At 37.3% G+C, this 21,713-nt stretch overlaps 1 protein-coding gene across 2 annotated transcripts; it reads right to left on the bottom strand.

Moving 5' to 3' along the window:
- Positions 1–790: 790 nt before the first annotated feature.
- Positions 791–14,100, bottom strand: AGR2 (anterior gradient 2, protein disulphide isomerase family member). Of its 2 annotated transcripts, none has more exon segments than NM_001194304.2 (8): positions 791–1,933; positions 3,905–3,988; positions 6,604–6,667; positions 8,695–8,768; positions 10,099–10,151; positions 10,272–10,335; positions 10,609–10,754; positions 13,879–14,058. In NM_001194304.2, coding segments are annotated over 7 exon segments (528 nt in total). In that variant the 5' UTR covers positions 10,748–10,754; positions 13,879–14,058; the 3' UTR covers positions 791–1,883.
- Between the last annotated feature and the right edge of the window lie 7,613 nt (positions 14,101–21,713).

Genomic DNA, 21,713 nt, shown 5'->3' with positions numbered 1-21,713 from the left:
TTAACTCTGTATGTACACATTTCTTGTAGTTGCAATTATAGCATAGAAGGTCTTAAATTCTTTTTTACTTAGGCCTTTTCTGTTTCACCGTTATGTTTATTATTTTTTTAGATGACAACATAATATATTTTGTCTTAATATACCATGTAGCCATTATGTTTTCCGGAGGTTGCTTTTCTTTGGTGTATTTAAATAATGTTACCATTGGCCTCGTGACAGAACTGTTTCTGTTGGATGATTTCCTTAGGATAAAATCTCGGTAGTAGAGGAGACTGATGGGACAAAGTCAATTAATGACTCATGCTTTGTGTTTCTCCAATGCTTTTAAAAGGGGGACTTATTTTCCTTACAGCTGTAACATTTGATTTCCTAAATATTTATTTATATTTAAAAAGTATTTGTATGTGTTAAGATGTTTTGCCATTCAATACATTTTAAGAAGTTAATCTTACTTCACGTCAGCCCAATGAAAAAAATATTTTGCTATACTATAGGAGAAACTTGAATCACTTAGAAGTTGTCATTTAAAATATTTGTTTATGGAAGGGAAACCTCTTTTTCCTCTTGTTATCCCTCAGAGAGCTTTTTAAATGGAATGTGTTACCTTTTTCAGCATGTGTAAGTTATCTACTTGTGAGAAGGGAGCTGATTAACCTGTGATATTTTTGCTGAAGATTTGTATGTCATTAAATCAGCAGTATATGCTCAGCACCTACTAATCATAGTAGTCACTATGAGAGATAGAAAAGATTGAAAATATATCCCTGGAAAAATTAATAATGCCAAAAGATCTATTCAAAAAAGGATCTATCCAAAAAAGTTAATAAAGACAAGCAACAGATACTGCAAAGCGTTATATAGAGCACCATAGTCCAGGGGCCAAAGAAATCAGTAGGGGCTGGGCAGTAGAGGAATTCCATATATTAATGAATGTGAGATTAAGTATATAGTGAAGAAATTAACACACAATTTTAATTTCTGTTAGGCAGAATGCTCCTTTACCCCGATGCCACCGCCTTTCACGTTTCCTAAACCCTAGTGACCTCTGATCTCCATCTGCCTCATCAACACGTCACCACCCTTTGCTCTTCGTCCAGTTAGTCACATGTTGGCTGAATTTATTTCACTCCAGTACTTTAGGACCTTGACAGACAAACGATTACAAGGCCAATTCCCAGCATTTCTTTAGGGTGTGTTCAGGGGTGCAGATGTTCTTTGGATGACCTTTCTACTAAATTAGACTTCTGAAGGAGAAAGCTACCCTGAGAGAGGCTTTCCCTGAGAGCATTAAGTGGGGCAAAATCTGACTAAAATTTAATTACTAAATGAAAATGTGTACATTAGAGTTCCTGGCCAGAGTTGACTCTAGGTAGTGACATGATTTTCTTGGGATGTTTTTCTAAATATTCTTTTATGCTAAAGCACATGGCTTGATACTCCTGTTGATTAAGCTCAGGTCTACTTATAGTCATCTACTGAGAACCTGTGGAGTGGTGAGATAACTTGGTCTTTGGTCTTCATCATTTGAAGTAGTTTTGGTTTTGTCTTGTCCCTTCCTTGAGCATTTTGTGTGTGTTTAATCCTATGTGGTAAACGAACCACTGTGAAAGACCAAGTTGGAAAAAACAGAACACCCCCAAAAGGATTTATTTTTTTAAGAAAATCATGGCTCACTATGGTAGTATACAATATTGTTTTCACACATGTACACTTGAAACCAGATTTCTAAAACTTGTTTTTCTTAAAAAACAGTTGTCGTAACATTAAACCATAACCTAATCAGTGTGCTCACTATGCTTCCACACTTGCCAGTCTTCTCATACTTCTTCTGGTTTCAAGTCTCAAGGCCTGACATAGACAGAAGGGCTTGCAGATTTTTTTCTTTACAATTCGGTCTTCAGCAACTTGAGAGCTTTCTTCATGTTGTCAAGCACTAATGGGGGATAAAAGCAGGAGAGTCAAGACACCGTCATACATTATATCGATATAATAAACCCCAAACTTGGATGCTTAATTCATTATTTAATGGGGTGCTTTTTTTGTGAGACAAGGTCTCGCTCCTGCTCAGGCTGGCGTGCAGTGGCGCAATCTCTGCTCAGTGCAACCTCTGCCTTCTAGGTTCAAGTGATTCTTTAGCCTTAGCCTCCTGAGTAGCTGGGATTAGAGGTGTGCTCCACCATGCCCAGCTAATTTTTGTATTTTTCGGAGAGACAGGGTTTTGATATGTTGGCCAGGCTAGTCTCGAACTCCTGAGCTCAAGTGATCCACACACCTTGACCTCCCAAAGTGCTGGGATTACAGGCGTGAGCCACTGTGCCCAGCCTGATAGGATGCTTTTTAATCATGAGGTGAATAATTGGTAATCTTATTGTAATTTAAAAACATTATATGAAATGGCTTTTGTGACAATCTAGTTTTCTACTGTATTCATTCCTTCCCAGATCCTTCATCTCCAATCCTCACTTCCAAAATATTCCTTTTATAAGCTCTATCAGCAGAAAATAATTTTGGCTCATTTAGAAGTAAATTTAAATCACGTTTAAAAGAAATGTCTATTAGTAGGTGTGTGCACCTACTGTAAGTTGTTTTAGAAGTAGGGTAAATATAAATAATAGCAAATCAAGTGCTTTATGCACATGAATTATTTAATCCTCATACAAACATGATTAGAACTTTACGTATACATAATGAAACAGGCAGAGAGAGGCTGAGTAGCTTGCTCAAGGTCACACAGCTAACAAATAATGGAGCTACTGTTCCAGAGCCCAAACTCTGGGTCACTGTTTCTTCAACAGCAATTCATCAAAATGAGATGTGTGATCTACTAAAAATAAGATGTCCATGCGACAGACACTGAACAGCTGCTTATTCACTCCTCCTACAAATATTTATTAAGTGCCTGTTCTACAAGGCATTGTGATATTACCTATGTAGGACATCTGCCTTTAAAGAGCTTAGTCTTATTAAAATGTATGGTATTGTCTCAAGAATGGCTGACACTACTTGGAATGTGCTTCCCCTGGTCCAGCACACACTGGAAACGTTGCTAATGCACCACGATGATCTCTCCTGCTTCCTAGACATGGCCTCATTTCTCTTCACAAAATGACGTTCTAAGTCACCACTGGCTAATAGAAATTTCTGTGATGATGGAAATGTTCAGTGTCTGGGCATTGAGCACTTGGAATGTGGCTAGTGTGGAGAAATGAATTTCTAACTTTAACTTAAATAGCAACATGTGGTGAATGGTTAACATATTGGACAGTGCAGTTCTAGGCAGCCACTACTAATTGATCAGAGTTGGTTCCTAGGATAAAACCCACTTTTCTTCCCAGAGGACTAATCAGATGTCACAGCTAGCTATAGCCTTGCATTGAGGTACCTCATCTGCCTTAAGTCAGTCTCTCTCTCTCTCTCTTCCATTCATGGCAACCACAGGGAAGGTGATTTTCTTGGCAATCATATGGATCATCTTTCCTACTGATCTTTACATTGAACCTGAATTTAATTTTAAGCTGGACCGCACATTCTTTCACTTTTGTTATTTAAAAAATTAAGACATGCAGATTATTACAATTATTACACACAGTTCTGTGATAGGAGTGTGTGCTAGTGTACCTAACAGAAAACCTGAAAATCAGGTAATGTGGTCATAGAATCCTCCTAGAGAAAAAGATACCTAATCTAAATGATTCATCTTCAATTGAGATTAAAAACAAACAAACCTGAGATGGAAAGAGAGTGTGATTTGCCTGAGGATGCAAGGCTAGTTAGGGTCAAACTGAGTCTGAGGCGTCCCTAAGCCTAGCTCTCTCTCACCTCACCATGCAGCCTCTAGTCCCATCACTACAGCAATAGAAGTGTTCAACTCTTGGGCAACATCCAAATTGAAGGTAACACTTACACAGAGCTGTATCTGCAGGTTCGTAAGCATAGAGACGATTTGAATATCTTCCAGTGATATCGGCTCTAACTGTCAGAGATGGGTCTGCAAAGATAAACGAAGCAAAAGGGAATGGAATGGTTTGTTTTCAAAAAACCTCTATTTAATGCCATGGGGAGCTGCAGTGCACATATTCATGTCCTGTGAAGGAATGAAGTGCGTCTGCACTCACAGGAGCTCTGATCCATCCACTCTACTACCCAGCCCCTGGCAGTTAGTAGCAAATGCAGGGCTGGAAACATCAACAGCTGTGCAGTGCTATTTGTGGAAAATGTTATGAACCCTTCTGTTCTATCTATGGCAACCTGAAAACAGAATAATACATATTTAGGGGTGACATGGTGTTTAGTTTTTTGGTGAAAACATTAACATTTTGTACTGCAAAATTATTTTAAATTCTTGAAATGATTATGTTGTAGTTTACATGTTTCTAGATCATTGGAAACCCACATCCAATGCTAGTTTTTAAAAGTTTTTTTTTAATTAATAGAGGAATACAAGTCCTTAACAGCAAAGTTCAAATAAACATATAGTGCCTTCACTATATTTTACTTTATTGTTAATTAACTGCATTTTTAAAAGTAGAGATTGGTCTTCTCTTATGTGTACATATATCCCTCTAAATTTAAATCCATCTTGCCATGTTTTATATTTCACTTGAAGTGATCTAATTAATGAGCAAAAGGGGCATTTTAAAATTAAGGTGCATCCGAAAGGGAAGCGTGAGGATACCGAGAGGTCTGGAAACCTTGCCTTGAGAGACGTAATCGAAAGAACCTAGGACACGTGCCCTGAAAACGAGACAAGGAGGACATGTAAAACCATCTGCATGTTTGCAGAGTCTGTCGCTGGTACTGGAGTGGGCAATCTGTCGTTTCAGAATGTTGGACTAAGGCCAGACACATAAATTACAAGAAACAGATGTACATTTATTCACCAGATTTGAGACCGACTATACTTCTGTTTGGTGCAGAGGATACAAAGACACGGTCTCATCTTTGTAAGAAATTAACCTAAGAAGGGCCTTTTAAATACCCAACTAGCAGCTCACAACCCTGGCTGCACATTGGAATCATCTGGAGAACTGTAAACACTACGATGCCTGCGTCCCACCCCTAGAGATTCTGACTTAATTGGTTTGAGGTGTGGCCTGGTCAACTTGATCTTTAAAATCCTCCAGGTGATTCAAACATGTAGTCAGGGTGGCTGCTGCGGAGCTAGAAGAGCAAGCTGCGTTGGAGCTGGTTCTTAGGACTGAAGGAATTGAATGTGGGTTAAAATGCCCTTCCACAGGGATGCCGTAAAAAGAATTCTTGTACAAGGTATGACCGGACAATCTATAAATTCCTTTTCACTGTTAGGATGCCAAATGTTCTAAATTCTAACAAAACTAAACCTATAAAATTAGTGCTTTAGTTCAGCCTTCCTTTTTTCTGTCTCTCGTTTTTCTTTGCCCTGCTTTATACATTCAGTGTAAACTTTAATGAATTACACAGGTGAATCATATGATTAGCATGAATTCTTGTAAGTGATAGATTTCATTATGGATTGTCCTTAAATCAGTATGACTTTGAACAAAGCCAAACTCAGTACAATCATCGAATAATTCAACACATATTGATGGAGAGCCTACTGCAGGGTCATGTTGGGAATAGCATGGTGAGCAGAAATAGGTACAGTCCCTGCCATAGGGGCTTATAGTCCATGGTGGGATTTATTACATAACCACCCCCAAAATGCAAAATTATACCTGAGGAAAGTATGACTAAAAAGAGAGACATGGTGCCACAAGAGCATGTAGTAGGGATTTGACCGGGTCGATGAATGATGATGATTGGGGAGTTAATGATGTGAAATTGGGGGACAGAGAAGGAAGTGGGAAAACCACATGAAAAAAGTACCAGTGGCAGGAAGGAGCATGTGGCTCCTTTCATTTCTTTTTCCCACTTCATATTCCTTTTTTTTTTTTTTTTTTTTTGAGACGGAGTCTCCCTCTGTCGCGCAGGCTGGATTGCAGTGGTGTTATCTCGGCTCACTGCAACCTCCACCTCCCGGGTTCAAGCAATTCTTGTGCCTCAGCCTCCCAGGTAGCTGGAATTACAGGCTCCTGCAACCATGCCTGGCTAATTTTTTTGTATCTTTAGTAGAGATGGGGTTTCACCATGTTGGCCAGGTGGTTTCAAACTCCTGACCTCAAGTGATGTGCCGGCCTCAGCCTCCCAAAGTGCTAGGATTACAGGCGTGAGCCACCCAGCCTTATTCCTAACTTTCTTAAAAATAATAAAAAACGTCAGATAGAAAAATCTAATACACAAAGTGAAAGTTTGCTGGGTTAAAAAATAAATATTTGCAGGCCTCTTGTATTCAGGAAATGTATCAATATGTTTAAATAGCGAATAGGGTGCTTTGTTATCAGATGTATTATAGCAGAAGATGAAAAGTTACAATTAGCACGTGAGAAAAGAAAGTGTTGTGTGGAAATAGGTAAAAGCTCACATTTTCTAAAGAAAATATGTTGTGGAACTTAAAGGAATGTCATACTCCTTACTAGAGCTTAGTGATGACATGGGCCATGGCAAAGTGGCAAGGGACAGTGGGGAGGAGAGAAGATGGCAGCACTAGTATGAGCTTCCGAGTTATCTCATTGTACTTCCACTTACCAACAAACAGAATCCTGGGGACATACTGGCCATCAGGAGAAAGGTGTTTGTCAGTTGTTTCATACTAAGGTAAAAAGAAAAACGTCTTTTAGTTTACTTTTACTTTTCAGTCATTTTCAAACTTGTTAATACAAGAATCCGTCCATTTCTGGCCAGGCATCTTACGATATCATAAGGCACCTCTCTTCCACAAAGAGTTTATTGTATAGATGAGGAGACAAGCTGCAAGCATGAAATAATAAATAAGATAAGAGAAGAACATGAGATAAAGTGCTGAATGGATGTGATACAGAGCAAAAAAATTAAGGGAGAATTTGGAAGGAGTTGTTGTGTTTGGGGAAGACATCTTGGATGAAATAAGAGGCTATTAAGGAAAAAAGCAGATGTAATTTCTAGAGAAATTACAGAGACAAATACAGGATTTTCTTGAGTATTCATTTATCCATTTACCAATTTTTATTTAGAACTGTATTTAGCAAGGCACAGTGCTAATCTTTAATGAATGCACACTCTATTGAGAGATACAGGTAGGAAAATGAGTATTGAGGACTCAGTGGGTGAAATGTTATGGTGTAGGATATGCAGGTTTGGTGGTTGCCTTGAGGAAGACATTTAGCCCAGAATGCAGATTCCACCCCGACTAGGACTTTCTGAAGTGGATAAGGAGGAATCTTTAAAAATGAAGAGGAGTCAGTTATGTGGAAAAGAAAGACACTTCATGTAGGAGGAAGAGTATGGAGAGGACAGGTGGAGCATTTTCTCCTATGGCCAAGTGCTGGGGAAGGACTGAGTTAGGGGGATGCATGAGGGCAGTGGTGAGAAAAGGTGCTAGAGCTGCTTCAGGGGCCAGCTTAGGAATGACTTTGCACACCTGCCATGGTGTTTTCCTTTGTTCAGAAATAGTTAAGAACCACTGGAGGGATGTTACAAGAGACAATGTGACCCCAGTCTGGTCTGTAAAGCAACTACTCTGACAGCCATGTGGGATTAGACAGGGTTTATCTTGTAGACTGGGAGCCATTTAGCAGTATTACAGTAAGCTAGGGAAAGTGAAAGAGGCTTACTAAAATAGTGGTCCTGAGTTTATGGAGAAGTGACTAATAGCAGGAATACTTGGAATTTAGAAGCACAGGGCTTACTGAATGCTGTAGGTGAGTAGGAGAGTCCAATCTAGCACAGTACCACTTTCAATAAAATAGGGAATAGAGAAAGAAGAGCTATTGGAAAAGCGCAAACCAAGATGATTAATGTGCAGTGAGGAACATTCTGAGTTTAAGGTGATTATAAGATATCTGGAATATGGTTGGATAGACAGGTTGGATATTGTTTCATGTTTGGGTAAGATGTAGGAATTATTAATGTGTCAGAATTGATTAAAGGCAGTTGTAGATGAAGTTGTTCACTGAATACAAAATATGGAAAGAGAAAAGGGTCAAGTGGAGATTCATCATGTCACTCACATTAAGGAGTAGGAAGAGGAACCCATGGAAGAGAGGCAAGGAAGAACTACTGGTGTGAAGTGCTCTTTCAGGAAGCCAACCTGTGAAGAGGAAGGGCAGCGGGGCTCAAAAGGACATATGACTAGGTAGAGTCATTTTTTGTTGGCTTTCTTTTAGAGGGAACATGAAATGTTTGTATACAGTAAAAAGAACTTGCCAAGACAGAAAGCTTGAGCACCATGAGGGGTGGTGATGGTGAAGTAAGGTGGGAATGCATAAAGCTAAAGCACAAGAGGCATGATTAGAGTTGGAAAGCCAGAATGCTGTCTCTTCCTGAGAGGTGACCAGGATCAAGAATGGGTGTAGAGAAGCCAGGACTATAGAGGGATGGGCTCAGCAAGTAACAAAAACTTTCTAGCAACAGAAAAATTCTGACTACAGGACAGAATTTTTCAGACAAACTAAAAACAGACATGCCAAATGGATTATTAACAAAATGAAATATCTTTTTTTTCTCTCTAATCTATGAGATGGGATATTTGGAAGCAATCCCAGTTAATGCGGTATGACTAAGATGTATAGGAAAAATGAATCATCTATTTCAAGTAATGAGCCATAGAGAAATGTTAGTAATGATGAAAAGGAAACTTACAACCAGATTGAGGAGGACAAACTGCTCTGCCAATTTCTGGATTTCTTTATTTTCAGCAAACACTTTCTTTAAAGCTATAATATAAAGAAAAATCATTAAGCATCCATCTTAGCATTGGTTAAAAGCTTTGTTCTATTTTAAGTTAAATTGCATTTTATTTATTTATTGAATTGCATTTTAAATACAATATTCTACTTTGGCCTTTTAGCAAATGATTAGTGAAGTAATATCTATGGCATTGACTACCTTTGCTTTTTATTCACTCATTCATCCATTCATTCATCCATTTATGTTTTCTCCAGCTCATATTTATTGAATGGCTGCCATGTGTTAAGCACTGTGTTATACACTAGGGATAGTACAGTGGGAAAAAAAAAAAAGCATGTGCGTTTTTCATAGAGCTCAAATACTTGTGTGGGAGACAAACCATAAACAAAGAAATAAGTAGATGATAATTTCAGGTAGAGATATGTACTTTGAAGAAAATTAAAGCAAAGGGTTTAAAAACTGTGAGCGGTCCAGGCAGATCTTCCTGAGGGGCTAACACTGAAGTGAGGGAGTGATCCATTCTGGGCTAGGCCACTGGGCAGCGGAACTGCAAAGCAATAGCTGTGAGGTGGGAATGAGCTCAGATGTGGGAGGAGCAGCATGAAGGCCAGGCTGGAGAGGGTGAAGAAAGCAAGAGGAGAGTGGTAGGAAGGGAGAGATAGCCAGTGGCCTGATCCTGTCAGCCTCATAGCTTGTGGTCAGGAATCTGGATTTAATTCTGTGATAAGAAGCCACTTGAGCACGTGAGTGATAGGATCTGATTTACGTCTACCAGCCTCACTCTGGCTTCTGTGTGGACTTGGCTGTAGGGTGGCCAGTTAGGTGACTGTTATAGTAGTCTAGACAAGATCTGATCTTGGCTTGGACCAGGGCAGTAGCATGGAGGCAATAGGAAGTGGTTGGATTTGGGCTTAGTGCAAAATGAAAGTGTAGAGCCCCTTGTTGAAAAATTACTAAGACTTTTAAGACAATGACAGCAGAGTTTAAACCAAGTGTGGGAACCTTCTAAGCTTGGGGCCCTGTGAGATGGCACAGGCTTCATGCCTGTGGATCTGGGGCTGGTTTAAGGATATATTTTGAAGATAAAGCCAGTATTTGCTGGTGTATTGAATGTGGACTGTAAGAGAAATCAAGAAGTTGAAGATGAATCCTAAAGCTAGTTTTTCAAAATATGTACCAACGGTTATCACAAAACGTGGAGATATTTGAAGTCACTTTTAAATATGTTTTTACTATAGGAAATATTCATTTTTCTAAATGCAACTGTAGCTCTAAAGATACAAACATGAGTGATCTGAACCCTGGCCCTAAGGCTAAAAGCCTATAAAGGAAATCATATTTAGAAGAATAAATTACCTTGACTGTGTGGGCATTCATCCAAGTGATGGATAATCATCAAGGGTTTGTTGCTTTAAAAGACAAAGAGAGATGAGACAAATTTTATTGAGTAAGATTTCACATATATCTAGATGTCAGTAGGTGGTGCTCTTGAGAGCTTTGAGGGACCTCTGAGTAACCCTGATCTTTACCTTGTCTTGGATTTGTATAAAGCTTCTTCATATGTCTGAGTCCAGATGAGTTGGTCACCCCAACCTAGAATGAAATGAATCAGTATATTTGAAGCTTTTCTAATTCACACCCAAAGCTGTTGTAAAGCAGTGGTAAAGACTTGGATAATAGAACTGATACTAAAGAAGAAGAAAACCCCCTAGAGAAAGTAGAAATAATTATAAACAATGATAAATCTAGAAGGAACACAACCCAAAATAACCTGGCACCAGGTTAGCACCAGGTTTAAGCACCAAGAGAGAGGAAATCTTTTCCAATTAAGTAGCAGTTGGAAGCCAACAAGAAGCTGACTCCTACCTCTGGAGAGGGTCTGGGGCAGTTTGGGTCGAGAGTCCTTTGTGTCCTTTTTAGCTCCAGGTTTGACTGTGGTATCTCTGGCCAGAGTGTAGGAGAGGGCCACAAGGAGCAAGAATGCTGACACTGAAATTTTCTCCATGGCAACTCTAGTATGGAAAACCAACCAAAATCAGTAAACAAAAATGAACTAGCAGTCTTCAGGGTCTGCAGGTTGCCCCACAATGGTGGAATATACCAGAAACTGAGGCTCTGCTGAGACTGGACATATGAGATTGGAGTAAACAGCTCTGTTCTGTGGGATTTTCCTAAGAATACAGGTGGTCTTTGACTTACAATCGAGTAATGTTCCAATAAACCCACTGTAAGCTGAAAATATTGTAAGTCAAAATACATTCAGAGTAGTCTCTCCTTTCCCAGGGTTTTACTTTCTGAGGTTTCAGCTATCCACGGTCAACTGCATCCAAAATAGGTGAGCACAGTGCAATATTTTGAGAGAGAGATCAAATTCACCTAACTTTTGTTATAAGATACTGTTGTAATTGTTCTGTTTTATTATTAGCTCTTGTTAATCTCTTATTGTGCTTAATTTATAATTTCGACTTTATCATAGATATATATGTATAGGAAAAAACATAGCATATGTAGTGTTTGGTACTCATCTGTGGTTTCAGGCATCCACTGAGGGTCATGGACCATAACCCCCACAGATAATGGGGGAACTACTGTAATACACCTAACCTAATGATCACCACAGCTGAACCTACCTTAAATGTGCTCAGAACACTCACATTAGCTTACGGTTGGGAAAAGACATCCAACACAAAGCCCATTTTATAGTAAACTGTTGACTATCTCAAGTAATTTTTATGAATACTGTATTGGAAGTAAAAACCAGAATGGCTATATGGATACTTGAAATACAGTTTCTACTGAATGTGTATTCCTTTTGCACCATCATAAAGTCAAAAAATTAAGTCAAACTACTGTAAGTTGGGACTGTCTGTATATAGTATGGATAGCTGTCTATTGATCCACATAGATACAGACAAAAATATAAAGATCTCTATAGATATAGAGTTATCTATATAGATATACATCTATATAGAAATAATATAGTTATATTTTAAGAAAATAGATGTATATACTCTAGTAGCTAAGGAAATTTACATTTACGTTTTTTGGAGACAAGGTCTCACTCTGTTGCCCAGGCTGGAGTGCAGTGGTACAATCTTGGCTCACTGCAACCTCCACCTTCTGGGTTCAAATGATCCTCCCTCCTCAGCCTCCTAAGGAGCTAGGACTACAGGCACGTGCCACCATACTTGGCTATGTTTTTGTATTTTTTAGTAGAGATAGACTTTTGTCATGTTGCCCAGGCTGGTCTCAAATTCCTGACCTCAAGTGATCCTCCTGCCTTGGCCTCCCAAAGTGCTGGGATTACAGGAGTGAGCCACCACACCTAGCCGATATCTTAGTTAAATTACTTTTTCTTTCTGGTATTCCACAGTTGATTCCCAGGAAAAGCTAGAGCCTATGAACAGGAAAATAAATGACAAGATAAGTTTAGTGAGTGAGGAGGTGGGGAGGGAGCAAAGTGAGTTGCTCTAGCAAGTCACTAAGGTTGTCCACGGGGCTGTAACATGGAAGGCTGGAGACTTGGGATTCTGATAAAACCAAACACTGAAAGTGCTAAAAAGGAAATATGAAACCACAGCACCTAACTCTAGTATTGGTGAATGGTTTTGAATGAAGTCAAATAAACTCTGCAAGGAATCACTATTGTTAAGCGGGAAGTTTTTCATAATCTAGTATCTTGAGTGGAAACCTTTGCTAAGCATTAGCTGATTTGTTTTTAAAGGTGTTGCTAAGTTACCAGGTCGAAATGACATTTTGTATTTAACTGACCAATTATTAACTAATTCATAGTACATAAGCACAAAATGTCTTACTCAGAAAAGATGTAAGCAAAAATCAGGGCTATACTTTGTTCATTTTCTATACCCATAAAGATGTGGAAATGCCAATAACTTTTGTCTTCTAGAGTTTTGCAAAAACAACCTAAGTGTACACTGTAAGTCAACAATTCTCAGCCTTCTTTGTATAAAGACTTCTTTTTAATGTTAAAAAAATCAAGAACTTTTACATGAGAATAATTATACTTTTAGAATACTGGTTGGTTCAGAAACAGATGGCAAATAACTTCTTTGAATCTATCAACAAACATTGGATTTTGTCCTTTATTTATAACGGCATCTATGTATATTCTAAAAAATAGTAAATTGATGGTAAAGCATTTTTATTTACTTAGCCCATTTACAGTTCTTGTTTTACAAGTAGCTATTAGGACCTTGCAATATCTCCAAAGGTTACAGGTTGGAACTGTTGATATATTGCTTGTGTTTTACGGCAGGATGACTCAAGGAAGGCTAATATAACTCCTGCTGTACAAACATCCTGCTCCGGGGTGACTTTCTGAGATTCACTCCACTGAGTTTTTGTAATATGAATAGATTCTGCTGTGCAAATTTCCTGCATAAACCACCTCAAAGCACAATTCCAACCATGGAAAATACTGATAATTTGGAGACACACAGACACGCACACATAGGGACACACACACACACACACACACACACACTATGTGAAGCCAGCACTTTTTACTCGTCACCATATCCCTGTCTTCTCATCTTTAGCAAAGAATGAACTTGCAAGACATTTTAGTGTCCGTGTTTGTAAATGTTTCAGAAAAGCAACCAGCCCTCTCCTTTAACAGCCTATCCCATGAATTTAAAGATTGCAGAGGCAACAAGAATGTCTTTGCACCAAAAAGAGAAAGAAAACTGTTTTCTGATTTGCAATAATATATTCCAAGCGGACAATCCGGGCTGAGGTGTCATAGTGGAGATGCGTACAGGGCTTTTCTTTAGCCTGTGGGAAAGAAAGCTTTAGATGGTGACAGACGAAAATCCCTGGACCCTGTTCCAGGCTTGAAAAATCCTAGGATTCACCTACTCTTGGAAATTTTGTTTCCCAAAGGAGAAAGCCTTTCTCTGAACTAACTCAGGAACATCACACTGTGCCAGCTCTAGCCAAAGAAAGGCCCCAGTAAGCCTTTGGTGGAAATTCCATATTTCCCTTCCAAATTCTACTTCATTGCCCTTGGAAACTTGCAGTTCTCTGTTGCTTGATTGCCTACAACTTTATATAGCAATCAGAAGCCAAAATTCACTCCAGCAAGTGCCCATCTAAAGCTGCTGTCAGGAGCCTTACCTGGATTTCCTCACCCACCTGCCTTGTGTGAGCCGGCGGCTAGGATGCGGTCCAAGCTTCTGAGTGTGCCAGCACAGCTGAGTCTCTATTTATGCACCAGGGCACACCTCAATCCCACCCACTAGTGCTGCATTTACTTGTTGCTAACTCAGAAACGAACCTTCTTTTTTCCAAGTGATTATCTTCCTTGGGTTAAAGAGTTCCTTGTTTTTAAAAATAACATTGCAAAAGTAGGCTTTTCAGTATACATGTTTTTAACTATTTGTGAAGTGTATTGTTAAGAGGTTTTGAAACGATGGGCAGAGTGCCAAATCCAGGTAGACTTTGAATGAAGACATTTGATTTGCCTGAAGGCTGATTTGTCTTTATGTGATTGGACGGAGTTTGTAGTTTGTAGATTTTTTTTTTCTGCCCCGTGGGCAGATTGCCTTTATTTACTTGAAAACACACAAGAGATGATTCACAATTCTGATCCTCACAGTCACATAACCTGCCATACTCCATTATGATAAAAAATTATTTTCTACAATACGTCCCCACTCCTGTCAAAAAAATGCACCCTAACTTCTGCAGGTATGAAAAAAATACAAATCAAGTAACCCATATAATATTTCAAAACTGAGGAAGTATTGGAAAAAAAACAGCCTAATACTGGGAGCTTGTAATAATTACCTTGCCATTGAATGTGTGCAGCAACTTCCCTCCACAGAGTTCAAAGGTATTTTACAGATAATTTCTTACTTAAAGGTAAACTTTCCTGCTACGCAAGCAGGAAGCCATTTACTCCATTTTTTCAGACCTAAAAACTAAGATCTGCAACTAATTTTTTTTTCCACTCAAGATTATTTAATTACTCCCTGAAGATTTTTAAACTGGAATTTAAATTTTCTGTCAGAAAATGTTAATCCTGTATTTTGTTCATGAAGTTGCGTGCAGTCTTTAAAATCTCAGAATGGAGAAAATTTTAACAACAGAAAGTTAACGAATGGGATGCAAGCCCTATATAAATGACTTTTTAAAATGAGTTAAGGTCATAATATTTCAAAAACATTTGCAAGTATGTATATTTTTCCAATAAATCCTTGAATTCTGTGGGCAAAATTGTGATTCTCCAAATACTGAATTTCCTTTCAATTCTAAATGAATTTACAGAAATAATTTCTTCAGGAGTTTGAAAACGATGATTTGAGCAAAATTCTTAAAACTAGCAGGCCCTTATATAGACCCTTGGAATGTTCAATTCCATTCCCTCATTTTACAGATGAATAAATGAATAGCAAAAAATTCATAACTTTTTGAAGGTCTCACAACTAGTTTAGGGCAGAGTTGGGACCAAAGTCTATCAGTCCCTTATTCCCTGAAAGTAACAAGTAGATGGGATTTGGAGTCACGAGATTCCCATCTGAGTCCTGCATCCTGGTGCATGCTCATAGGAGGATCTGAGATCTCATTTAACATCCCCCAAACTTCAGCTTCTCCATCTATAATATGGGGATAATATTAACGTATGGGACCGTTTTGAATATTAAATGACTTAAGGAATATTAAATGTTTTGAATATTAAATGACTTAAGGAATATTAAATGTTTTGAATATTAGATGACTTAAGGAATATTAAATGTTTTGAATATTAAATGACTTAAGGAATATTAAATGTTTTGAATATTAAATGACTTAGGGAATATGAAATGTTTTGAATATTAAATGACTTAGGGAATATGAAATATTTTGAATATTAAATGACTTCAGGAATATTAGATGTTTTGAATGTTAAATGACTTCAGGAATATTAAATGTTTTGAATATTAAATGACCAGGAATATTAAATGTTTTGAATATTAAATGACTTCAGGAATATTAAATGACTTCAGGAATATTAAATGTTTTGAATATTAAATGACTTTTCCCTGTGTTGCCACATGGTTTTTCCCTCTGTACCTGTCTGTGTCATTTTTTTCCTTTTCTTATAAGGACACCAGTCATATTGTATTTGGGTCCAGCTAATGACCTACTTTGACTTAATTACCTCCTGAAAGACCCTATTCTGAAGTTTTGGGGATTAAGACTTCGACATATGAGTTTTTGGGGGAACACAATCCAGCCCATAACATTTGATAAAAATAGCTAATGCATGCTGGCTTAATACCTAGGTGTTGGGTTGATCTGTGCAGCAAACCACAATGGCACATGTTTACTGATGTAACAAACCTACACATCCTACACATGTACTCTGGAACTTAAAAACAAGTCTCTGATTTGTTATAATTAATTATAGTGATATAATTATTCTATACTCCTGTGCCTAATCTCATGTTAGGAAAAACCCAGAGTTTGTCATAGTGGCTGAGGGATGGCAAGGAGGAGGTAATTATTAGAACATATCCTACACATGCTATTGTGGCCATGGAATCTTTGGCATATCTGTCTTGGTGTGAGGTAACTAGGGTTCTGTAGATGGTACATATAGTATGCTTTGAGATAAGCAAAGGAGGTGTTTTTCTTTTATGCTATTAAACTTCATCACTTTTAACAGTGATGCCATGTGATCAGTCCTTCACGTTTGCCTGATATTGTAAAAATATGTTGCTATCAGGTAGATATTTTGGATAATACCTGAGTAGGACTTCTTGAAGTAGGATTTGATAATTTGATATACAGGTCTAATGTTTAGTAAGTAAAACTAAGCTTGGTATCAGGGACCCTGACAATGGTTGTAATTACGTGGATATTATACCTTTGTGTTTTAAACATTTATGTCATTATAAGTTTAGAGGCATTTATTCAAGCATATTTTATTTTACTTTTTAATTCAACTTTAATTTAGGGGGTATATGTGCAGGTTTGTTACATGGGTATATTGCGTGATGCTAAGGTTTGGGGTATGTGATCCTGTCACCCAGGTAGTAAGCATAGCACCCAATAGGTGGTTTTTCAACCCTTTCTTCCTTCTTTCCCTCTACACTTTTGGGGTCCTCAGCGTCTATTGTTCCCATCTTTGTGCCCATGTGTACCTAATGTTTAACTACTACTAAGGGACAACATGTGGTATTTGGTTTTCCATTTCTACATTAATTTGATTAGGATAATGACCTCCGGCTGCATCCATATTCAAGCATATTTTAAAGTGGATTATATCCTATTTTTGAGTTAAATCAGGAGACTTATAACTGACAATTATTGTGTGTCTAGTATGCATGAGTAGTTGACTCTTGTGTCTCATTTATTCACTCATTCATTTATTTTCTTCACCAAGTATCATCAGTTCTGTTTATGTAGCAAATATTGTGCCAGGCATTAAAAATATAAAAATGAGAAAGTGATGGTCAGTTATTGAGGTGGACAGACAATCATACATAGATAATTGCAATTTGGAGTGATGGGCAATGCTATGGGGAAAACACATAGCAGTTTACAACACTGTTTCTGCTCTAAGGTTACTTACGATCTGATTGAAGAATTAAGATGGAACAACACTAAAAATCAGCCATTCACATGAGAATGGCATGCAACAAGAAACAAGTAAATGAGATAGACATCAGGTGTGATTATTTTTTTCAGAGACAGTAGAGATTGTGACCTACTAGAGTGTTCAACTTGATGGCAGAAAGCAAGATTTCGAAATAGAGACAGTGATATAGAATTTGCAAAATATATTTGTGGGATATTTAAGGACCAGCCTAGTTGAAGTGAAAGCCATCTGGGTAGCTCATAGTCAATAGGGTTGGAGAGATGCTTTGGTGCTATTAGCCTGGGCCTTTAATGCCATTCTGAGTTTAGACTTTACCCTCAAGAGGAAGAATGTTAGGGTTAAGAGGGCAAGCTGTAGATTCAGATTGGTTCGAGTTTGAATCAAGTTTCCTGACTATTATATACTTTACTAATCCTGGCAACTTACTTAACTTCTCTGTGCTTTAGTCATATCACTTGTAGGTCTTCCTATCCCCACTTTTTTACTATATAGGATCTGTGAAAGATTACATAAGATTATATATATATATATACACACATATATATATACATATAGTGCTTAGAATGGTACATAGCACATAATAAGCACCCCAAAATATAAGTTATTAATACAGAATGTATTACTTCTCTGTATTATCATTTAGGTCTCAGTCTATGACAGCAGAATCTTTTTTGATTATCCTTTGATTATAGCTTATCAAAAGGTTTAAACTTTTAACACATATTTATTGGAAAAATTAATTTGTCATTATAACAATCTCACCAGACTTCATTATTTTCTTAGGAAAAAGTAAAAAGGCCCAGGTGAGTGGACGTAATTAGGCCAAAGCCGCAAAGCTGATGAGCAGAGAGAAGACCTAAAATTTTCCATAATTGCTGGTAATTAATCCAGTATTTCTTTCAGTCCATCAGGCTGCCTTCTGATGTCAGGAAATAAAGAGATAAGCCTGTAGGTGCATATAATTCCACATTACTGAATTATTATGAGCCTTATGCAGAGGGAAGTGCAAATGACTTCTTGTACTCAAAGGGTTTGCCTCAAAGAAGACTTGTCAAAACTGCTGACCAAGTTGCTGAATAAATTCTCCCTAAACTCTAGCTTAGAGAAATAGACACATAAAAATTCATGTTTTGACAGAGGAAAACTTGGATACCATTTGAATTTATTTTAATTTCTGAATTGCACTTTTGTGCACAGAAATAATGGTTTATAGTTTTTGGAGTTTTAATTGCTATTCCGTAATGAAATTGTTAACAATAGTTCAAACTGTACTTATATATCTAATTCTCCTAAACTTTCTAAATGCCTAACAGAGCAGATTTGCAAACATAATTACCAAGACCTTTCTAAGCATTTTAGCAACTCTTATAAACATTATACCTAAAAATTACTGAATAATAATCAAGTTCTATTAGTTATTTGAATCTTGCTTCACAAATAATTATTTTGTACTTTTAAAATTAAAATCCAAATTATAAGCACAAGACTCATATTTGCATTGTTAAAATATAAACTTCTTTTATATATTACAAACACTGAAATGACAAACACGTAAAGTTTATTGCAATATTTTCAAAACTTAAAAGTCTTAGTACTATAGAGTATTGAGGGTTAGGTTTGAGTAAGCTTATCAGCTTTATTCTTTGTATTCTTTCCTGAGACTAGTGATGGCGGAGCAGATTTACTGCTTGGGTGGACGAGGGTTCCTGGGTCTAAAGTTTGGGACCATGATATGGGTCAAAGGCTGAGAACTAGTCATTGATATGTTAAACTTAATGTCATGCAATTAGATGTGTTTCTTGCAGGAAAGTATAGAGCAAAAGGCCCAGCATACAACTTTGGTAATAATTGTCCATGTAGGAGTGAGGAAAAGAAATACTCGCAAAGCACGAAAAGTAGAAAGTATGCGGACAGGCAGGATAGTGCCATAACCCTGGATCCAAGTCCAGTAGGAGCTACAAATCTCAAGGCAACAACTGGTGCCAAATGCAGCGAGACTTCTAACTAGACACTAGGAGAATACACTGATTGTATAAAAATCAGTGGCCTTAAATGAAAATTCATGAAGTGTGCTTGGGTTGAAATAATGAAAAGCTAAGTGCTCTGGTGCAGTAGTGTATTACCTTTTGGGGTTATGAATGAGGTGATTATACTTCTCAATTTGCCCAGGGGAGCCTCAGTTTAAGCCGGTTGCTGGGTATAATAAATGAGAACGTCTACTTTCATTCTCAAAAGCATCATGATTTGGACAATAAGTTACATGATCTAGATGATGAAATCTATTGAATTTATCTGCAGGTGAGATACACGTGTATATGCATATGCATAATTTTACAATTACTTCAGAGGGTTCACTTATATACTGAATCCAGTCCTAGGGTCTCTTTGAGGGATTTATAAGCCCTCAAACATTTGCCCTTGTGTTCAAGTTTCTATGCTTAGCCTGCAGGTAAAATCCTGCAGGTTAAAAACTTTTGCTCTTGTGTTCAAGTTTCTATGCTTAGCCATTCTCAAGGAGCCCACGGCTCACAGCTTGAGATTTGGCAGGTAACTCTCCACACGTGTTTTACAGCATAATCTAATATTTCTTCCTGGTGAGCAGAAATTTTATACCCTGTACTAAGCTGGAAGGCATACTAGTCTCACAGCCATTCAAATATCTTGTTTCCCTGAATAAAGTCCCACAGCCTGAAATCCTTTTAGATCATGGTGGAGGTGTGCTTTGTAGAGAAGGAGGAATGAAAAGTAATTTAAAATGTAATAACACCCAAAGTTATTAAGTGATTTCCCCATGAACTCTAATCTTTTAGAAGATGGATATTTATAAAGCAGACATTAAGATCTTTCTTTTAGAATTTGCACTGAATAATCTCAGTCAATACTTAGAATTTTCCATCGAAATGATATGCTGCTAATGAGGTTCAATAGGCTACAAATGGAGTGCACTAAAAACAAATTGGATTCAGCAACTACTTTCACCATACATGAAAGGGAGATTTTGTACAGATTAAGGCGACGTGTCCTTAGCAGTTTGAGTCTGACTCTAGAGTCAATATTGTTAGATGACAAATACACTCCTTTGGGTGGAGCGCTGAATAAACAGAGATGCTGTCAGAAGATGTCATTCTTCCTTAAGCATGGAAGACTTTAAAAAAAAAAGTCTAATTCTACCTTGTAAGACAGCTTTACATTGACTAAGTTCCATGAAATTTCTTCTGATTTTTTTTTTTAACTTTATTCCTTCAAAAAGCTATTATATAGTTATAATCCAATGTAAACAGTTATCTTGTGGTCATGACTAGATCTAGAGTTTTCTATCTCATTATCTAGTCATCTGTACACTGAAAAGGCAGGTGTTTCATAAGGAACATTAGTAAATAAAAACCAACATATTATGGAAATAATAAGTGTATTACACATCAATATTAACTTGGTAAATATAACACATGGTATACTATATCGTGTAATATAATACTTGAGTTTATGAAGTTTTCTCTAACAGGCAAAACCCCCCAAATTTTAATATTTTAAATCCACAACAGAATACACACTTTATTATTAAATAGGCTCAAAAGAAAATATTATTATGCTTATATTTTTCTCGTCTTTCAAATAGTAATAAGTAACTTTCTAAGACCTCACATTCTGTGTGCATGTAATTGAATGTATTTCTAGGAAGGCCAAACTATTTTTTCTGTTATCCATGATTCCAAATTTGCCTCTAGTGAGTGGGCTTGTGCTTGTCTTTTATACCAATTGATTTTCTTGTATTATTTCTCCAAATGAAAGAATTGGTTTCAAAGGTCAGAGTTTGGGTAACCTTGGGCTTTCAAAAAAACCTGCCATATTGTTACTTAAAGATGCAGACTCACTTATTGCTTTCACAAATTGTTTTGGGATTCTTTACCCTGCTTTTTTGTTTTATCCTTCATGTTAAATACCAATGAGAGAATAACACGTACCATGTTCTCAATATTCTTCTATTTGCAAGTGTTTTCCATATGACTCATTCTGTAATAACTTTTTTTTCTCATAGTCCTCAGCAATAGGTCAGCCCAGAAAGCAAACAGAGCAGAAACTCGTCACATTTACTTTCTTCCTGATTTCTTTAAGTCCTCGTCATCATTTGAAGACTAAGCTTTGCTATATTCACTGCATTCCATTTTTGTTTTTCTAATCTGTGATTTTAGGGAAAGATCACACTTGTTCATTATTTATGGGCCTTTAGACTCTGTATAATGGGGGAAAATCGGTTTCAATTCAGTGACTATTTATGATGTAACTTTATACGTGTCTCTTAATTACAGTCAAACTAGTTTTCTATTATTCCCAGTTTATGTTGGCTTGCCGAATGAAAGGATCTCTT

Source organism: Macaca mulatta, chromosome 3 (genome assembly GCF_049350105.2).
Source record: "Macaca mulatta isolate MMU2019108-1 chromosome 3, T2T-MMU8v2.0, whole genome shotgun sequence".
Classification (NCBI taxonomy): Eukaryota; Metazoa; Chordata; class Mammalia; order Primates; family Cercopithecidae; genus Macaca; species Macaca mulatta.
Note: the sequence above shows the minus strand (reverse complement) of the source record. Positions and strands in the feature narration are given on the sequence as shown.

What these genes read in the sequence shown, in the direction of transcription:
- AGR2 (XM_015133907.3), bottom strand. Translation starts at nt 10,747, where the DNA reads ATGGAGAAAATTTCAGTGTCAGCATTCTTGCTCCTTGTGGCCCTCTCC. An exon ending in TTATACAAATCCAAGACAAG is followed by an intron (nt 10,152 to 10,271) that starts GTAAAGATCAGG and finishes TGTCTTTTAAAG; the next exon opens with CAACAAACCCTTGATGATTA. An exon ending in TTGTCCTCCTCAATCTGGTT is followed by an intron (nt 6,668 to 8,694) that starts GTAAGTTTCCTT and finishes TTTTTACCTTAG; the next exon opens with TATGAAACAACTGACAAACA.